The sequence below is a fragment of the Emydura macquarii genome, unplaced genomic scaffold, assembly GCF_026122565.2.
Source record: "Emydura macquarii macquarii isolate MOO-44397 ecotype Brisbane River unplaced genomic scaffold, CSIRO-AGI_Emac_v2 contig_705, whole genome shotgun sequence".
NCBI classification, from domain to species: Eukaryota; Metazoa; Chordata; order Testudines; family Chelidae; genus Emydura; species Emydura macquarii.
In genome coordinates this window covers 11,340,462-11,361,934 of record NW_027130842.1, presented here as the reverse complement: position 1 = coordinate 11,361,934, position 21,473 = coordinate 11,340,462, and the positions used below count along the sequence as shown (strand labels likewise).

The 21,473-nt window shown below is 42.0% G+C and overlaps 1 protein-coding gene across 4 annotated transcripts in view; it reads right to left on the bottom strand.

Moving 5' to 3' along the window:
* PLEKHG1 (pleckstrin homology and RhoGEF domain containing G1) overlaps positions 1-21,473 on the bottom strand; it is a 187,458-nt gene that overhangs the window by 121,258 nt on the left and 44,727 nt on the right. For all 4 annotated transcript variants that reach the window (XM_067542403.1, XM_067542401.1, XM_067542405.1 and 1 more), the window contains exon 2: positions 13,001-13,072. In XM_067542403.1, the coding sequence (XP_067398504.1) occupies positions 13,001-13,049 (49 nt within the window). In that variant the 5' untranslated portion in view covers positions 13,050-13,072. The remainder of the gene's footprint in view (positions 1-13,000; positions 13,073-21,473) is intronic.

The window sequence follows — 21,473 nt, the reverse complement described above, 5'->3', positions numbered from 1 at the left end:
AAAATCTCCTGACTAGAATGAAATTGAGAGACCGTTTTGGGCAGGAAAGCCAGGTGCGGACGCAACTGCACCTTGTCCATATGGAATAATGATTATGGCAGCTCTGAAGTCAACGCTTTGAGTTCAGATACTCTCCTTGCAGAGGTGATAGCGACGAGGAAGGCTACCTTCCACGAGAGGTACAATAGTGAACACATAGCTAAGGGCTCTGATGGGGGGCTCATCAACTCATTGAGCACCAAGTTAAAATCCCATGCCGGGATTGGACGATGTACCAGAGGGTAGAGTCTTCCTAAGTCCTTGAGGAAGCGGGACACCATAGGGTTGGCAAATATCGAATGACCCCCTTCTCCCAGGTGGAAAGCGGAGATTGCTGCCAAGTGCACCTTCACAGATGCAGCCACCAGACCTAATTGCTTTAAATGCAGTAGGCAGTCCAATATAAGAGGCAATGGAGCCTGCATTGGGGGAATGCCCCTCTCCATAGACCACACCGAGAACCTTTTCCATTTGGCTAAGTATGCCGCTCTGGTGGATGGCTTTCTACTACAAAGGAGGACCTCCTGCACCTGCTCCGAGCACTGTGCCTCCCTTGGGGGTTCAGCCATGAAGCTTCCACGTCATGAGATGAAGTGACTCTAGTCTGGGGTGACACAACCGACCATGGTTCTGTGTGATCAGGTGCGGAACCAGCAGCAGGGCGATCGGGGTGTCTATGGATAGCTGCAGCAGCATTGTGTACTAGTGTTGCCTAGGCCACGCTGGGGCTATGAGTATGACCGAGGCCCTGTCTCTCTAGATTTTCAGAGGACCTTGTGAACAAGTGGAAACAGTGCGAATGTGTAGTGCAAGTTGTGAACCCAGGGAAGGAAAAATGCATCTGCCAGAGAACCCGGGCTGTGTCCCAGGTAGGAGGAAAATGGGTGACATTTTCTGTTGGACCGCCTCACGAAGAGGTCTGCTTAGGGAAACATTTGTCACTACATCCGGGTGGAGAGACCACTCGTGGGTGTTGAAGGAGTGGCTGAGATGGTCTGCCAGCTCATTCAGGGAGCCAGGCAGGTAGGACGCTTCCAGGTGTATGGAGCGAGCAATGCAGAAGTCCCAGAGTCTGAGGGCTTTCCTGCACAGGGGAGAGGAACATGCTCTTCTGTCTGTTCATACAGAACATTGCTGTGGTGTTGTCTGTCATCACTGATACCTCCTTTCCTTCCAGATGAAATTGGAAGACCTGGCAGGCCAACCGGACCGCTCATAATTCTCTGACATTTATGTGAAGCAACAGCTCCTCCGGGGACCAAAGACCTTGTGTTCTCAATTTGCCGAGATGCACTCCCCACCCCAAGGCCGAAGCATCTGTAACCAGCACCAACGACAACTGTAGCCTGGCAAATGGGACCTCCTCGCACAACTGTCGAGGGTTGAACCACCACTGGAGAAATTCTATAACCTGTGGTGGGAGAGAGATCACCTTGTCCAGACTGTCCCTGTGGGGCCAGCAAACTGACGCCAGCCACAACTGGAGAGATTTAAGTCGCAGCTTCGCACGCTGGACCACGTATGTGCAGGAGGCCATGTGGCCTACAAGCATCAAGCAACTCCGAACCATCGTGGTGGTGAAATTGCTGAAACATCTTATTATGGAACCCATAGTCTGAAAATGAGACTCTGGCAGCAAAGCTCTGGCTTGCACAGAGTCCAGGATTGCCCTGTGAATTCTATCCTTTGCGTGGGTGCTAGCATTGATTTGCTCACATTCAACTGAAGACCCAGGTTGAGAAAAGTCAACCGTATTAGGGTGACATGAGTGTCTACTTGCTCCCTGGAGCGGCCCTTGACCAGACAATTGTCCAGATACGGGTACACTTGGACACAGTGCCACCTCAGAAAGGCAGCGACCACGGCCATGCATTTGGTGGACTCTTGGAGCTGCCAATAGGCTGAACAGGAGGACAGCGAATTGGTAGTGGCTGTGTCCTACTACAAACCTGAGGAACCTCCTGTGGGAGGGTATTATTGAGATATGGAAATAAGCATCTTTTAGGTCAAGGGCGGCATACCAGTCCCTTGGATCCAGAGAGGGAATGATCAGGGCTAGGGAGATCATGCGGAATTTTAGCTTCTTTATGAATTTGTTGAGATTCCACAGATTGAGGATAGGCCTGAGTCCTCCTTTTGCCTTCAGGATCAGGAAATATCTGGAGTAAAACCCTTTTCCCCTTAGTTCCTGAGGGACCTCTTCTACTGCTCCATTGCGAAGCAGTTCTTGCACCTCTTGTATAAGAAATTGCTCATGAGAGGGATCCCTGAAGAGGGACGGGAAAAGGGGGTGGGGAGAGTGGGGTAGAACAAAACTGGAGGGAGTATCCCACTCTACCGTGCACAACACCCATCTGTCCAATGTTATTCAGGCCCAAGCATGGTAGAAATGGGATAAGCAATCTCAGAAAGGAGGAACAGGATCTGGTAGCTGTGCTGGAGTGTCGCCCTTGGGCGCACCCTCAAAAGTTTTGCTTTGGCCCTGGAGGCTGTTTCCCTGAGCCTCTGCCAGGGTTGGGCAGCTGGGGTGTCCTGCACCTGGTATTTCTGCCCCTCTTTCTGGAGAAGTCCTGCCAAGGCTGAGATGGGTAGAACCTCTGGCCAGACTGGGACTTGAAATGCTTCCCTTGTGTGGAAGGTGAGTATAGCCCCAAAGATTTCAAAGTCACCCCAGAGTCCTTAAGGCTGTGGAGCTTGGAGTCTGTTTGCTCTGAGAACAGCTCCACTCCTTCAAATGGCAGGTCCCTGGATGGTGGACTGGACCTCAGGTAGGAGGCCTGACATCTGCAGCCAGGAGCTTCTCTCATAGCCAGCCCCGAAGCCATAGTCCTTGCTCCAGAGTCTGCTGCATCTAATGCAGCCTGTAGCAATGTCCTAGCTACTGCTCTACCCTCCTCCACCATGGACCCAAACTCTGACTTGGAATCGGTCGGAAGGAGGTCTTTGAACTTCACCATCATGTCCCAGGAGTTGAAGTTGTATCTGCTGAGAATTGCCTGTTTGGTGATTCGCAGCTGGAGACCTCCAGTGGAGTATACCTACCTCCCAAACAGGTCCAGTCTCTTCGGCTCCTTTGATTTAGGCCTTGGGCCCTGCTGACCCTGCCTTTCCTTTTCTTTCGCTGCGGGTATGACAAGTGAGCCAGGTTGAGGGTGAGTAAAAAGGTACTCAGACCCTTTAGAAGGAGCGTAATACTTCCTCTCCATCCCTTTGGCTGTAGGTAGAATAGAGGCTGGTGTCTGCCACAGTGTCTTCATAGTGGACTGCACCATTTTGATCAGAGGCAGAGCTACCCTCGAAGGACCCTGTGTTGCCAAAATGTCCACCATGGGGTTCACCGACTCACGGACCTCCTCTGCCTACAGGCCTAAGTTTTGGGCCACCCTTCTGAAAAGTTCCTGGTGAGCCCTATTGTCCATAAGGATATGGGTAGTCGATGTTCCCACTACTGCCTCATCGGGGAGGAGGAAGACGAGGCCCTGGGTCCAACCTCAGTCTTGGGGATGTCCTGGGCAGTAGGGTCCTCCCTGCCCAGGACCTCTTCACCGGCATTGGGGCCCACTTCCATGCTGGGTTCTTCTTCAGCACCGTGCACCACACCAGCTTCCCCCGACGGCATTGTCTCCCTGCACCCACCGACCTCAGTGCTGCATGGCTCCGGGGTGCCAGCCGCTTGGCTCTCTGAGGCAATCGAATAGGGACCACTAGACTGAGACCCTTGGGCTTGGTGGTATGTCCACAGGCTCCAGAAGGACCATTGCTGATGCACCTGCCATTGCATGGCCAAGGTCCAATGGGGGGTGCTTGCTTCTTATCCTCCTTGTAATGCCACTACACTCCCCAATCTGTGCCTACTCTGCTTCAAGGTGTCAGAGTCTTCCTCTGAGTCCGATGACCTGGTCTCTGATCGCGGAGACCATGGTGGTACCAAGCTAGATGCAATCGCTGAACGGTGCCAGGGCACAGGCGACCGGTGCCGGGGAGAGGGCGATCAGTGCCAAAGCACGACGGTTGACTGGTGCCATGGACAGGGTAACTGGTGCTGAGACGTTGGTGAACGGTGCCTGGGTGAGGGTGACCGGCGCCACATCATTGGGGACTTGCCTCTGTTGCCTCTGGTGCTGTGACTTGCGGTGCCGGAGGTCTTGGGTCTGGCACCCTCTCTCCTGAGATGGGGGACTGCTGTGCAGTCATGGCAATCAGGTCCCATGCCACCTCGAAAGTATCCGGTGTGGAGGGGAGCTCCAGCTCTTCCACCATGCTCTCCTTCACCAGGGATCCCACGCTCACCGGTGCCCTTTACGGAGCTGCAGTTGACAGTCCCAGAGACCCTTGCGCTGAGTATATCTGGGGGCGTAATGGACCAGCATCCTTTTCCATAGGCTGTACCATAGGCGAGCACCCTCTGTCAGACTGGTACTTTTTACGGGGCATTGGTGAATGGGAGTGGTGCCAAACTGGTTTTGGTGCCAGTAAGCGTCAGTGTCAAGGCTCCCTCTGCGCCGAGGTCTTCAGCTCCACGTCTCTGACGCACAAGGTGCCAGGTCCAGAGGTTACGGCTGAGGAGCTGCCCCCATGAGAGTCTGCTTGAGGCGCGCATTCCTCTCCTTTCGGCTCCTTGGGCGAAAACTTTTACAGATCCTGCAACAGTGTCTGGTGCGACTCTCCTAAACACTTTAAACAAGAGTCGTGCGGGTCATCTTTTGGCATAGATTTATGGCATGATCTGCAGGGCTTGAAGCCTTGGGCCCAAGGCATGCCTCGGAGCACCAGGTATGGGAGTCCCAGAGACGGGGGACCCCTTTAACTAATACTTAACACTTATCTATATAACTATGTAACCAGAAAAAACAGTGACTAACTAACTATTTACAGAAACTGCAAAGAACTACAGGGGAATGCTTGCAGACTCAAGAAGACTGAAGCTCCAATGATCGTCACGGGCGGTAAGAAGGAACTGGAGAGTCGGTGGGTCAGCAGGCCCCTATATACAGAGCCATGGAGTGACCTGCAGTGACCTTCTTCCATTGCATTGACAGTTTACTTGTGGCACCTAGAAATCCACAAGTCCAGTTTCCACATCCAAAAACGTGTCCCAGTTTTTTCAGGTCCCTTCATATTTTGGGCAAATTCAAACCAAATTAAAACATCCTAAATTCAAGAATTTACAAGATTTAAAAAAAAAAAAAATCCATTAAAACAATCTTTTTACTGCATTCTTATAAGGTCAGTATAAAATGCTTCCAAGCAATCACATCAAGCAGTAGTAGGGTGGAGCAGAAAGAATAGTCTAGAAGCAAAAATGAGGAGGGAAATTGCATGGTTTCAAGAAGATTCATGGATATGTGCCAATACCCTAGGACACTAATAGAATGCACATTCTTGTCAGTATTCAGTATACTACAATTAGGAGATGGTTCTTCTGTTTCGCATTATTTTAAACCTATTTTAATAACGTTTTCTATTTTTTCACAGAATTTATTATTAGTATTAGACCCTGTAAATATATTCAAGCTTTACAGTGGTTTTCTCCTACCTTCGGGAGACTATTTTAAACAACAGTTGTAATAGACTGAAAAGAAGACCACCTAAAATGACCACTTTCAATGCACATGACTCAGGATTCAAAGTATCATCCATGGAGAGGGCCTTTAAGCATGTTAAACCTGAATACTTACAATAAGGGTTAATCGGGTGGCAGCAAAAGTCCTGTCATTTCAGCTTTTGTTGATAACATCCACTAACTAGTATTGCGTTGCTGGCTTTTCTGACAGACAGACAAGGTTTTGAACAGTACAAGAACCCCCTAAATGTACTCTATGAGAACACAACGGAGAGCTGTGGCAGGATGCGAACATTGTGGTAAAATAAAGCAATGTTCTAGAAACCTCAAATAAGCCATGTTCATCTACATACTCATTTTACAGCTCATAATTTTTTCCAGTTAATGCACTTATCCTCTCTTGCAGTTTCAAATCATAGATCCTGTAATGATTGGTGTTGACAGCATTTCCACCAGTAAGATGGTGCTATACCTTATGATAGTGTTGAATTGCTGTTTTGTTGTTGATCTGACCAGTGGAGTTGGTAGGAAAGTTCAGTCCTGCCTGTGTGTACTGGAGTTGGTATTTGCAGTATCCCAATAAATAAATCTCTTTGATTCTATAAGCAAGTATTACAACTGTTGGCAATGGCTTCAAGATAGCAAAAGCACTTGTGACTGAAAAGAAATTTACTGGTCATGCAGATGAGACTGGAATCGGAGAGCACTTGACAGACAGGCTGTTGTTCTCCGTGAACAAGTGGACTGATGAGAAAACAGCACAGTACCTAGCAGTGTTTTGGGATGGCGATGCCTTAGCATTTTACCAGCACTTTCCCAGTACTGATTGTGTTTTAAACACAGTTAAACAAACATTTATACAACTGATAGGAGGGGGGATTGGCCCTTCTGAAACAATAGGAATGAATGGAAAGCCAGGAGGAGACAGGAAGGGGAACCCTTAAGCACCCTGTCCAGGAGATGGCTCAAGAGAAGCAGAATCTACTGTGCTGAATCTGGAACAGGCGATGCAAAGAGAGCATATGCCCAGCAATCTCAGGAGAATCCTATGTGAAAAATCAGTTTCTAAATGGTTTAGCAGGGGAACTTCATAACCTGCTGGTGAAGGAGGAGGATAACATACTGGATAAACCTATGGACCAGATTATATGCAGAGTTCAAAATGTGGAAGGAGAAATTGGGGTTTCCTTAAGGTATCATCAGTTAATTCTCAGCCCCAGAGTGACTCCTTCATACTAGATCCAGCACTTCATGAAATGGGTCAGAAGAGAAAGACTGTTTTCCAAGTGGGTCTCAGGCCAGATGACATTTGCAGGCAATGTGGAGGCAAAGGCCATTGGAGACAGAATTGCCCAAGCAGAGGGAAGCTACACCAGGGAAAAAGAAGTTGCTGATGCATAGACTTGGGAGCTAAATTATGCCTGATCCATGGTGAACAACCAGTGCTGAAAGGGAAAGAAATTTGTACTGTAGGAGTTAAATTGGTGACTATCACCATCAGCCATTATAGAAAACAAGAGAAATCCAACTCCCTCCTAATGTGGGGTCTCTGCACGCTAAATGGACTTTTGTGGTGGTGATCAATATTTCTAGTGCTGTTGTACTGAGAGTGGATTTCATCTGACAGCATTACAAGAACTCCTTGGGTTAACAGAAAACACTTGTCCCACAATACTCACATACACCTGCTGGATATAAATAAGAGGAAGTGCGAACTCTGGGGAGCAACTCTTAGGATAATAGAGGTGCGTCTGCCATGCCTACAGGGGGACAGAGGAACTGCTCCCTGTAGTGGCTCAGAATAAAGTTGTGATAAAGCCAAGCCATCATGCAATAATATCCTTAAGGATATGCTTGATTACAGGAGTTTCAATTCATGGACAATTCAAGATAGCTAACTGCTTCCCCACATAGACACAATAGATAAAATGTCAGAAATAAAATATTTTAGAAGTTTTGGTTTGGTATTTGGATACCATTTGATTAAAGTGGTACCCGAGGATCGAGGGAAAAAAACTATTACTGTTTCAATTGTCGCAGAATGCCTTTGGGACTCGTGAATGCACCAGACTGTTTCAGAGGGTAGTAAATAATCTAACCCGAGTTTTGAGAACAGGAAACATTCTCACAAAACATGCGAGGAACATTGGTAGGAGTGGGAAGGATTCTAAAGCTTTTTAAAGAGCCAGGGTTTAAACTTGCAGGAAACAAATATCAGTTTGGAAGGAGCTGCATCCCTTTTCTATGACACAGAGTCAGCAAGAATGTGTTGGAGCCCCAACTCCAGAAACAAAGTTAAAAAGGAAAGGAGGAGGTACATCAGTTTGCAAGCCTCTGTGGAATCTATAGGAGATTTGTAAAAACTTTCACAGAGCAGGTAGTCCCATTACACCAGCTAACTAAGAGCAATTTTGTCTGGCTGGAGGAACACCAAAAAGCATTTAAATCGCTAAAGGAAGGACTTCTAAACCATGCTATGCTTAAATGTGCAGGTCCATTCTATCTATTCATGGCACCCTGTGGTGCTTCAAAGACTGCTGTCAAATTTGCATTTGAACGAATTGATGAGTTTGGTAGGTGCTAACCAGCAGGCACGGTTCCCCATCTTGGCCCCCAGCCACAACCTCAGCCCCTGTGGCCTCAGCCCCCATCCTTAGGCCCTAGCTCCTGGCCGCTGTTCCCGACTCGGCCCCCAATTGCTACGGACCCACTCCCAGACGCAGCCTTCCCCGGCCCCAACCATGGCCCTACTCCCATGAAGGGGTTTTGTCCCTGCTCCTGTCTATAGCTACGCCTCTGCGATCACTGTTGGCTACGCCTGGTAGCATAGTCATCTGGCTCAGAGGCGGAATGCTAAGACTCAGAGCATAGGGACCATGGCGTACCAAGTGGGATGGATCCAGTGCCAAGGGTAGGGCGACCATGCCACATCATGGCCAGCTTGCCTCTAAATGGCACCACCCTCTGTTGCGGGGCTGAATATCTTATCGCCTGTTCCTCCCTTCTGGCTGGGGACTGCTGTGCTGCCATGGCTATCAGGTTCCTAGCCGCCTCAAATGTGTGTAGGTAGAAGGAGAGTGCAGATCTCCTATGTGGCTGTCCCTGTTGAGTGAGTCCATCAGCACCAGACTCAACAGCGTGGACTTGCAAGGCTGAAGTCAACAGTGCTGGTCACTGAGGGGAAAGCGTTGAGTGCCCTAACATTGGACACACACGGGCATCACCTTTCCCTGCAGCCTTCACTGTAGGCGAACATCCCATCAGTCTTTTTCTGGCTCTTGTGCAGCACCACCAAAGAATGGGAATGGTGCCGGGTCTTTGATGCCGGGAACTGCCGGTTCTGGGTGTCCTTTGGTGCTGAGTCCTTCTTTGGCACCATAGCCTCTCTTAGAGAAGTGCTAGATGCCAAGTCCAAATTGCTCGGTTGGGGACAAAGAGCCTCCATAAGGAGTGCTTCAGTCTAATGCTCCTGTCTTTTTTTTTTTTAAGTCCTCAGTCAGAAATCCCTACAGATCTTGCACCGGTCGGCCTGATGGGATTCCCCTAAGCACTTCAGGCAGGATTTGTGGGGATCACCTGTTGGCATAGGCTTGTGGCAAGATCCGCACAGTTTGAATCCTTGGGACTGAGGCATGCCCCGGTCCCTGGAAGTGTGTGTGGGGGGCAAAAAAAACTTTAACTTTAAACAACTATTTACAGGTTCTGATGAATGACTACACTAGAAGAATGCTTGCCGATGGGAGAAGGCAAGAGGCTTCAACGACTGTCATGGGCGGTAAGAAGAAAATGAAGAGGCGGCAGGTCGGCAGAGCTTTATCTATAGCGCCATAGAGGCACCACTCTGGGGGTGCCTGCATCAACCAATGGGTGCTGCTAGGAGAAAATCCTTCCGACGACTGTGCATGCAGCACGCACACGCCTACTTGGAATAGACATGAGGAAGCACTCGAAGAACATGAATAATAACCAATTGGTTTTGCAGCAAGAACAAAGAAAGAAAACAAGTCATGGTAAAAAGCTGTGAGCAAAAGATTGACCTACTGTCTAACCATGTTGAGTAGCATGAAAGAGATCTCTATTACCTTTCCAGCTTTAGAGGGGAAGGATACTGAAAAGCTTCCTTTCCCTCTTTTCTTTGAGTCCCCTTAAATCTCTGTCCCTTTTTCCCTCCTGATGGAGAATCAAAATTAAACAAATAAGCCCCATTTACTAGAATATTGGCCCATATGGAAGTGGTGAATTAAAATGCATTAGAGCCGTTGTTTTTCAACTAGGGTACATGTGCCCCTGGGGTATGCAGAGGTATTCCAGGTGGTACATCAACACATCTAGATTTTTGCCTAGTTTTACAACAGGCTACATGAAAAGCACTAGCAAAGCACAGAAAAGCTAAAATTTCATACAGACAAAATGAGAACTGAAACAATTTGTCAGTAACAGTGTGCTGTGACAGTTTTGCATTTTTATGCTTGATTTTGTAAGCAAGTAGTTTTTAACTGAAGGGAAACTTGGGGCACGCAAGACAAATCAGCCTCCTGAAAGGGGTACAGAAGTCTGGAAAGGTTGAGAACCTCTGCATTAGAGTATCAGAAAATAAAATTATCTTTCACGCATGTAGTTTTCTTCTAAACATGCACTGAATGTTTTCAATTATTTCTATATCCAAGTGCTAGTTTATCCCTGTTCTTCTCTGAGAGGGGAAGGAGTAGTGACATTTACATTCACACCATATTCAGAAACTGAAATCTGATATTTCTACATATAATTTAAGGTAATTTTACATCATAAAAAGCCACTCATGCTTTACCAGTGCTGCTACATGGACAACCATAAACATGTTTTTTTTAATTTGCTTTAAGAAATACAGTCAACAGGTATGTAACAATAACCTGCTCCAAATAGAATTTCTAACAGAAGTAGAATACAAACATCAATTCTAAGGCTATGTCTACACTGCAGCACTAATTTGAATTAGTTTAATTCGAATTACAGAAAGCGATTTATAGAAAGTGCTGCAGACTGTCCACACTACAGTGTTTGTGCTGGTTTCTTGCGTCCACACTGGCCAGCCTGAATTCAAATTAGAAAGCAGTGCAATGGGAAGCTATCCCACAGTGCAACTAACCATACAGGCTGATGTGACGAGTGTCATCATCCCAGGATGCAGCGCTGCTTCCCCCACCCCCAAACAGGAAAAGGATTTTCATGCTGTTTTTTTACTCCCCCGATCCCCATTGCTGCAGGCACATGGAGCCAGCTGAACTATGCTCTCATTTTGACCATGACAAATACATCGCAGCTTATCCTGGCTTACTTTAGAACTGTATGCTGCTTGCCATTTATGCTCCCCCTACCACCTCCTGTATATTGCTTGCCTTTGATTTTTCCCTCCACCAAACCAACCCCCCCCCCCACCTGTATGCTGTTTGCCTTTTATGCTCCCCCTATCATCCCCTGTATATTGCTTGCCTTTGATTTTGACTCTATAGGTGTGTGTAGAATGTAAGATAAATAACAAGGAAGTCAGTTAGTATATTAATACAGTGATACAAATGTTTCCATTTCACTGAAGGAAAGCATGATATAATGTATCCACATGTAGCACTGTGAATAAACGCTTAAGAAAGTATCAATTTCCATGATTGGCCACTGAAACAATGTAGCAAAGAATTTCCTCTCACTGCTGGCATTTAAAACGCATTCACCACGGCGGGAGGGGGGTGGGGGGTGAAATCTTTCAAAGGGACAAACTTTAAAGGGCTAAACTTTCAAAGGGACAAATCTTAAAGGGACAAACTGCAAAGGGCTTGTTGTGTGTGGGGGGGGGGGGGGAGGAGGGAGAGGGTGATCACAGCTTGGATTTTAAACCCATTCACCGCAGGAAATTAAGATTTAAATCTTCCCAGGGCTGCTTTGGGGGAGGGTACTGAAATGGGGCATCATGGGATACAGTCTGGAGGCCAATTAATTCGAATTAAGTCCCATTGCGTCCACACTCACACTAATGCGAATTAACTGATGCACTTCAGGCGCTAATCCACTTGCAGAGGTGGTTTTATTAATTCGATTTTAAAGGCTGCTTAATTCGAATTAACAATGTGCAAGTGTAGACGTGGGAGTAATTAATTCGAATTAAGGGTAGACCAGGCTTAAGTGTACTTAAATAATCCCATGATGCTTTTACCACACAAGACATCATCCATAGGGTACGCACATAAAAACGTGTGTGGGTTCATTCTAAAGAGAGCAATCATTTCAAGGGTTTGGTGTAAAGTTGGATGAGTCTCAATCTTGAATTTAGAATGCCCTTAACAGTGTCTACTGAACCACATAGTAAATTAATCAACATGAATGTAACAGGTTCTTTGCAGATAAACACAGCAAGTTTTCCAAGGAAAAGGAATTATTTGTCTGCTATTATTTATAAAGTGTTGCATGATATCTTTCAAATGTCAAAGTGACAACTGAGGTCTACATGTCACTGGTTAAGTGTCAAAAAGGACTTTTTAAAAAAGTCAATATGGAAAGTGGGGTAAAGCTGCCTGAATTGCAAATTACCTTTCCAACAAATTATTTAAAAAGACTGAATGAATATAGTGATTATAAAAGCGAGGATAAGTGTGCTACAGATCACAAGCTCTGCAAGAGAAGGGCACAATCTCTGCAAGCTTCCCCCACAAGCTCTGTCAAAGTCAACTCTGACCTGGAAAACCCTTCTATTTCTAGTCCTGGGACTATTCTAAAAGGAGACCACTCAATATACAAGATCATGTGGTATACTGGCAATGACAAATTACCACTAGGTATCAAGTCCAAAGTTTTCAAATGCACCTATCTAAAAAGTCAATGAACCTAAAAAACCAAACAAACAGTGTCTTGAGCATGTTCAGGGTCTCTGAAAATTCACACCACTTATTTAGGTATCTAAATACAAATCTGGGTGGCTAACTTAAGTCTTCCACATTGGAAAATATTAGCCAGTAAAAATATTCTCTTTACTCTGACTGCAGAAGACTAGTCACCCTCTTCAAAAGGTGAAAAATTATTAGGTCATTGGACAGCTCTAGATCTTTGCAAATATTATGCATTTAAATACCATTAAGAAATAAAGATTGTAGAAAAGAGGATATTCACAAATAAGTGAAAAATCATCATTATTTGAACAAATTTGTCTTGAGAAGTAAATGTTTTGAATTAGGCTTAAATATAGGAAAGCTTTCCTAGTTCTCCTAGAAGTCATATCTTTGAAAAGACAATTTGCTCTTTTTTTTTTTTTTTTTTTTTTTTTTTTTTTTAAGTCTTTCACAGTTGACATCACAAAAGGTTTGAAGGTTTCTTGCCTGCAATATTTAGTCAGAGAAAACAAGAAAGATTTCTCAAGAAAAAGACAATACTAACCTTCATTCCTGGGGATGGTTTCTGACCCCCCTGGTGTTTTATCTGGCATCTCAGCGACCAGTTTAGTGATACCTGAGGGACAAAGAAAGGAAAGTATTCTAAAGCAAAACTAGTACATTCCAGATGAAGGACACCTTTCCTTCCACAGGTTAAGGATACAATTTCAGTCTAAATCACTCTCTAAACTTGGGGGGGGGGGAAAAAAAGAGCGAAAAAAAAAGCCATTTATTTCAACAAGTGCTGCTCAACAGGATAACATGAATCGCAGAGTAATACATACAGTGCTAAGGCTTTATAAACACAGTTGGATGCAACAAGGAACCTGATAGATATGTGCAATAACTTTAGAGGACTGAAGCAAAGTAGAAATGGTTTTGGATGGTCTTATTTTTCTTTTTGTCTAAGTATATTCTCAATCAAAAGCCTGTCTAGCAACCATTCAGTAGAAGGGTTATTCATAACCACATATTAACCAATGTAGTAACAAAATTTTTACTCTGAGGTTCACATCGCTGAGAAAGACTACAAAAATAGACATCTTAAGCTTTTAATGAAAAAATAATGTTTTTACTTAAGTCTGTTGTGAAAAATAGTATTTGTTTATTTAAAATATCACTGTATTGTAGGTAGTGATCTCAGTCTAAAAACAGAATCAGAGAATTTAGAGAGGGAAAAGATCTTTTAGGTCATTCTTCTCCCTGCCACTGCAGGGCCTGTTGTGATAATTGAGCCTAAAAAATTCCCCTAACTGTGAGCTCAACTGTGATAAGTATGTGAAAGTTTATGAGGTGTCACAATAACCTATAGTAACAAGTGAGAAGAGGTGCAAAAGAGACACAAACTGAATTAGTCAAAAATAAAAACAAAAAACAAAAAAGGCCTATTGATATAATTTAAGGATTGTGTTAGGACTGTGCTTAGTAAACGCGTAAAGTGTAGAACCAGAAATCAGTGAATGAAAATTGGTGTGTTGGAAATTAGGCCTAGATAGTAGACAAAATAATTAGGGAATAGGCTACTCCCCACATCATTCCTTTTGTGGGTCCTTAAAGAAAAAGACTTTGGAAAGGAAGACTGGCTATTGAAACAAGCTTCATCATCATGGCTGCCACTCCCACCATTTCCCTGGACACTGGGCCTTCATCATTCAGATCCTGAGAGATATCATGATCAGACTAGGCCAGAAAGAGGAACCCAGATGACATCACTACCTCTACCGGCTCCATCTGAATCCCAAACCAATACCTGGGATGAAACAGGATCAGACATTGGCTGCAGCAACAGCTGCAGCCAATCTCAACTAACTTCTTTTCTCTTCCCCAAAATGACAGTTATTACCAACTAACAGACTGTTAAACAAGGCAGTTTTTCCTTCTAAAACCTCTCTAGCTAAAGGGAAAGGGGAACAAGGGATGTTAAAATGAAAGTCGTATGCAATACTTCACATTTCAAATGCTTTAACTGTTTTTCCTTATCTTTCATAAAAAGGTTAAAAGCATTTTTAATGATGTGTTCACCATGGTATTAAGCAGGCCCCAGACCTTGCTTAATGTTGGACAATTTCTGGGTTATGTTAACAACTTTGGGCCCACATATCCCACGTAAATTAATAGAACAGGCCCTTCATAACAGTATACAGTATTTATTAGTGTATTGTCCAGCCTATTTTTTAGGTGTTTCCCTTCAACTTTTAATCACTTCCCTTGAGAGAATATTCCACAGCCTAATGGAACCAACTGTCAGGAGGTATTTCCTGAAATTCATCCTGCCTTTTTCCTCTCAGTTGCATCCCTAGTTATACCCCTTTGCACCAGCCTTATACTTTGATTTTCCTCTTGTTTAAACCCTTCAAACATTTGCAGATCATCACCACCCATTTGTACCCTATACTTTATCATCACTTAATAATACTACACACACTTATTTCTTTCAACCTTTCTTCAACAGTCATTTCATCCAGTTCATGAGTGTCTAAAAGGATGGACTGATTTTAATCATGATTTAAATCAGCAAGCAGGAAACCTTGATTTAAAAGTATTTTATTTTAATCTGGTTTTGCATTTGGTTTTTGGGTTCCCCCCCCCCCCCAAAGAAAGAGGTTGATTCTCATTTGTTGGTAACCATTAAAACCTGTTGATTTCACAATTAAGTAAAGCCTTTACAGTACTATACACATAGTAGTTCTTTTGCTAACCAGGAGAACACACTATGTCTAGCTACATTTCTTTAAGCAATTACATAGCTTAACATACATTTATTCAAATTCTTAATTTTTACATTTTATGATGTTAGAAAATAGCAAACAATGCATTTCTTATTTACTAGAATTTTTTACTTGTGGCATGGTGCATTTGGGCAGATATTGGAATTCAATTAAAAATGCATAAAAACAGCATTTTAAAAATGTTTTTTCATTAGTTACATAAGACTACCTTATGTTCTGGATACATAAGAAGAAAATAATAAGTTTATCAAAACACGTTTGTATTTAAAACTAACTGATTTATTAAATAAAGAAAATATCTTTAGTTAGTGAATTGAACGGTTTCTTGTCACCATATCCTTTAAGATTTTAGAGCTTGTGGATGTCACTCTCTCATGTCTAGTTTTTAATTCATAGATTTGAAGACAAAAAACAAGCCTTCCTGCTTTTTGAACTCCCAATCTGTTTCTCAACTTGAATGAACTTCCCAACAAGATTTTGCCCCTAGTTTAAGCTTATGGATCGTCTTTTGCATTGGCTCATAGCTAGCATGTGTCAAACATTTTTCAAGTTCTACTTTTAAGCCTCTGCACATTTTGACATTTTCTCATCACCGGTTAAACAGACATTCCTTATTATTAGTTAAGCTCTGACAGCAGGTGTACAAAACTGAGAAGACAGTTCTCTACCCCAAAGAGCTTGCATTCCAACCAGAGAAACAGAAAGAACTCACTGGGGAATCAAATGACGATTTATGAAGTGCAATGCAGTTTATGGTACTATATACATTTTTGAATTAAATAATAGCAGCCCAATTTATGGTGTTAGAAGTTTAAAAGGCATACTAAAAATGTGTAATTCTTATGTCCGTAACAGCTTCCTCCCACAAGGGAGTTGATTTACTTGTATGGATATACCCCAGAATTCAGTAGATAATTTACAAGGTCACCAAATACAACATTTTGGGAGACTTCCGTATCTTAGCTTTGCTATGAGGTGACTTCGGAAAGAGTATGTATTAATCAAACAAGGGGCTTCAAATTTTTTCAAACCATTATGCCCATATCTGATACATAGGGTTTGTTCAAAGCCCTATTGCCAGCCCTAGCCAAAAATAAACATTTCAGCACCAACCTCTATCAAAGGATCTGTATATATAGAATATAACAAATACAATGTATTTCTGAGATCTCAGGAATATTTATTTAGATTTATATCAGATATGGCTATCCTGTGCTATAGGTGCATTCACAATTTTTAAAAGTACATACAAAGCTTATAAATGGTAGGCATGGTCTTAGAAGTTTCAGGGTGGAATTCAAAATCAGAATATAGGAGAAAAATCAATGCTTATTCAGATAGCACTAGAAGCTCTATTAACCAGGAGATTTTATAGAAGAGTTTTGTTTATCTAATATCAGAACCAAATCTTACAGTCTTTACACAAGCAAAAATCCTACTGACTTCAAAGAGAGTTTTGCCTGAGTAAGATCTGCAAGATTTGGTACCTCACAAGTAAATTTCACCCATAAATAATTAGACTACTACATATTATGAGGTAGTTGATGATTATTTCCTAATTCCCCACCACCCTGAATTCAATCGTTATGAGTTTATACAACATTTATCCAATTGATAATTACCATATAGATGGCAGTTGTACAACTTCCCACTCCATTTAAACAAGCATGGTCTTGACACATGATTAAGGTTAAGATTCTGTCACGGGTATTTTTAGTAAAAGTCAGGGACAGGTTGTGGGCAATAAATAAAAATTCACAGAAGCAGTGACCTGTCCCTGACTTTTACTAAAAATACCCGGGGGGCGGGAAAACAGACCTGTGGGGGCTTGCAGTTGCTCCAGCCTGCTACTCCAGCAGGCTAGACATTGGTGAGCTGCTCTGTAGCCCTGGGGCTGGCTGGCCAGGCAGCTGCCTGGGGCCCCAATCGATCAGCTGTTTGGCAGCAGCCCGGATGCAGACAGCTGTTCCAGCCCTGCCCCAGAAGTCAGGGAAGTTCCAGAAAGTGACAGAATCCATGACCTCTGTGACCAAATCTTATCCTTCTACATAAAATTCTTTAGAAATCCTTTTAAAATTCAAACTATAATAAAATAGAAACACAAGTTGTAGCCACTCTCCAGAGGAGATTAATTTTTCATCTTCATCTGCTTTTCAAACAGATTACTAGAAATTAACATATATTTATTAAACAGTTGACTTGAATAAATACACAGATACTAATTCTACAGCATTGGCAAGCTCGTTGCCATTACTTTGGATTCAGTGATGCACATTGTTTGTGAATATCTAGCCAGTTAAATCAAATACTACTTATTCAGTAAGACATAGGTACTAGTCAATTAGTTGTATGTTTGACTGAAATAAAAACATAAGTAAATGCAGTATTTAATTCTAGGATTCCTTTTAGAATTTTAAAAAAATTTAGAATTTTAAAAAAAACAAGGTTTCATATTACAAATGCAGACTCCAACATAATTTTAAAAAATAAATAGTAAAATGTGAATATCATTGTCTTCATTTTGAGTATCATGGAATTAACATTTAAGTGGTATTAATCACTAAAATATCATCTGGAATAAGCCAGTGATCCTTTAACGAAATAAAATTCCTAATCTCTCACAAATCTATGTTTTTTAAGAGAAACTTTGTACTGGGGCTAAATAGAAGCACGAGAACATTTACACATGAAACTATTTTCTTGGCCAGTCATTTTCTGTCTTCTCTCTGATTCTATTTTTGGGGCTTTTTTGGTATAAATTCAGGCCACTTCTCCTCCACATTATAGACCATCATTCCCTTCTGGTTGATCTTACAAACAAAATCATAATCTTGCCTATGTGACACCCAAATCTGTTACCAGAAAACACTACATGTATGAGCTGCCAGCCAATTTTCACATTTTAGGATTCTAACAACATGCATGTGTCCATCTCTTCATTGAGTATGCCCTATTGTTTGCTGCACAAAAACAAACTAGGTTCAAGCTCGCATTTGAATGACCTTGACATTTTTCATAATGCAGTTCTAAATTGAAAGCAGAGTTATTCAATTACCCCACACAAGACATGGTGTTTATTGAACTGATTTGTACTTTCAACAGCTTTAACCACTGTCTATTAGAAGAACTCACTTGGATAATCCAAATGAATTTCACCACCACCAGTCCACTAATAAACCTTCACTATTTACCAATTTATTATGTCAGTATAATACAGTGCTGCTAAAGTGTATGATTTGCTGCAATGTTAAAATTGTTATTCACCTAAGTAAATATGCAATAAGTTAAGAAAGCCAAATCACTTGCTCTAGAAAAAGAATTTTTCAAAACATTTCTTAGAAATTACTTGTTCACAGTTTCATAAAACCAGTAAACCTAATCAAATGTACTACTATTCATCCTAGCTTTTTCTACACTGACAATTTAAAGAAGTTCATCCGCATAGCACAGCTCCTCCAGCATTAGCAATGGCGGCAGCATCAGTTTATACCAGTCCTTAGCTTTCTACTCTAGCATTTTCTAGATCTTCTCTCAGAAGCACAGACTAGGACTAAGTGAAGGCTACAACTTTAAACTATCCTTAAAACAGAGGAGTTCAGTTTGATGATGAAAAAAGGCAGTTTTTTCTTTCCAACTCACATCATCAAGTTGTCAAGATAACAGCTTCCGCTTTGCTGGATATTTAGGTAAAACAGAATTCAGTTCTTTGGTTTTTTTTGATTAGGGGAATGGCAAGGATGGGGGAAGGAGGAGAGCTGTGCAACAGCAAGACTTATTTTTAAGTTAGAAACCAAAGCACTTGAATTCTGTATTGTACAGAAATTCTGTATTGTACAGACAGATCAATCTCGATGGGACCTTTCGTGTGAGTAATACTACTCACATACATAAGCACTGCAGGATAGGACCTTAAAAAGAAGTACAGTAAAATAATGATCAATACACAGTCTGAACTTTGAAATACACTAACATTTTTCAATATTTTAAATCACTTTTTCAGCCAGGAAGGTAGACACCGTGCTCCAACTAACACAATTTTATTGATAGTCTTATGGTACATGATGTCTAACTTAAAACCACAACACCTGGATGGAAGGGACTATATAAGAATTTCAGCTTTAATTTAAGAAATAATGTAAATTTCTAGACCTCACTTGCAATAAAAAGCTTGAAATTTGAAATACTAAAATAAAAGAACCCTCATTTATTATTATTTTTAATAATGATTTTAAAACCAGACTTATGTATGTTTGCTGTCTGCAGGGGGAGACTAACTTGTGAATTTTGACCATTTGGGGGTGGCCATACCAATAGAAGTCTTTGATATAAAAACTATGTATCAAATTAAGGGAGTGATGCTCTCTTTTTGCAATCTAGTGCTGGGGTATATTCTTGTAGGTAAGAGAGAGAAGAAAGGAACTTTGCTTAGCTTACCTTCTATTCTGATTAGAAGGTACTCTAACTCAACTTATACAACCATCAACTCAACTCAATTTATTCAACAAACCTAGAGTGAACCTCTGGGTTATTAACAGTTGTGACTTCAATCATACAAGGAACCTCACGAAAAATAAATCTTATAGGACACTTGTGAATGTTTTTATTTGAGTTGCAATTATTGACAAAGACATGATTATTCCTGTCCTTTTGGCTTCAACCATTAAGCCACATTACACTTAAAATTCCTGGGTCCAACACTATTTACAAAGTTACAGTACTGGTGATTCTAACTACTGTATATACCTTTCGGCACTATTATTTTGCAGGAACATGGAAAAGTGCTACATAAGAGCTCTGTATTATGATTACCCAATTCAGAAGTTTGAAATATAATATGCATTTATCCATGATTTTATGAAAAAACACCCTATACTGTTTGTGTTTTTCAAGTAAAGTGAGTAAGGCTTTACCAGTAACCAAAAGCATGCAGATCTGTGGCCATGCATTTTAACATGCCATAATCAGCCAGGACCACCCAAATGGGCCCAGTGGGAGGTCTTAGAGCAAAATTTCTTGAACTTTCTAATGGTAGATCAGTTTTCCTCTCAAAACCCAGAACTGCTGCAAATATTTCAGAAGTTACAGGAAATGCAAAAAAGTCAACTTTAGTATTACAAAAAATAAGAGGTGAAGTGCTCCAAAAATTAGAACAAAAATGACAGATTATTAGATTTCCATTCATTGCAATGTTCAGGGTAACGCACATCAGTGACTAAAAGGTATTTAAAAGGAACAAAACCCTTGAAAAGCACACACAACATAAATGTAGTTTATTTGTATTACATAAGGAAATAGTACAATGAGTAAACTCCTAAAGTGTGGCCTTGATAAAGGCAGCAATCACTAACTGTACTCCAGAAAGGGCCAGCAGTTGGGGGAAGGGGGGATGGGACACAAAAAAAAAAAAACCAAACAAAAAAACCCACTTCCCAGTGTTTGGATTCTTATTTGAACTAAACAAATGTTTTGAGTCTGCAGAAGAGGCCTGAAAATCTCATGATATTTCTAGCACTTTCTGCTTCAGTTCAGTTTGGTAATATCATAAGAAATCCATGAAAAGCTCTCTTTTCTATTCTAGCACTTTAAGCCAAAATGACAATGGGTAGAGGTGTGTGGAAATTGGAGATGGTTAATGAAACTTTTCAAGATGTTAGAAACACTTTCTTTGTTTTTCTACTTAGGACCAAAAAGGTCCAATAAAGAACGTCGGACATAAACGGGTAAAGAGTAAAAAAAACCAAACTACTTTTATTTCTTAAACAGTTTTGCAAAGCTGGGCGCAACTCAAGAGAAAAAAAAATGTATTCTGCAAGGAGCGCGCCTTCTTTACATATTTCAACAGTTTATATTCCCTATCCCGGCCGAAAAAGTCCCTCCCTTCGTTCCCCATTGGCTGGGTAGTAAAAGGTTTACAACTTTCACGACCGCCTATTACATACATTTTCTTCTACATACAACATATACATCCCATGTTCATGCTAATAAGCTAATTTTCTATGCAAGGTGTGTGTTAATATTCTATTACCTCTTTAAGCATGCGCCTATCCGCTTTACCTTTTGCCCTTTTCTAACAGAATTTTTGTGTTCAGGGTTTACGATTAGGTAAGGGCTCCCTCCCTTCAGCAGAGGGTTAGAGAAGGACTCCCTTTCTTCAGCAGAGGATTAACCCATTGTTTCCCTAAGCTAATTTCCTAATATTGAAGCCATGAATTCCTTTTTTATAACTACAACTATTTTATTTCTTTTAGA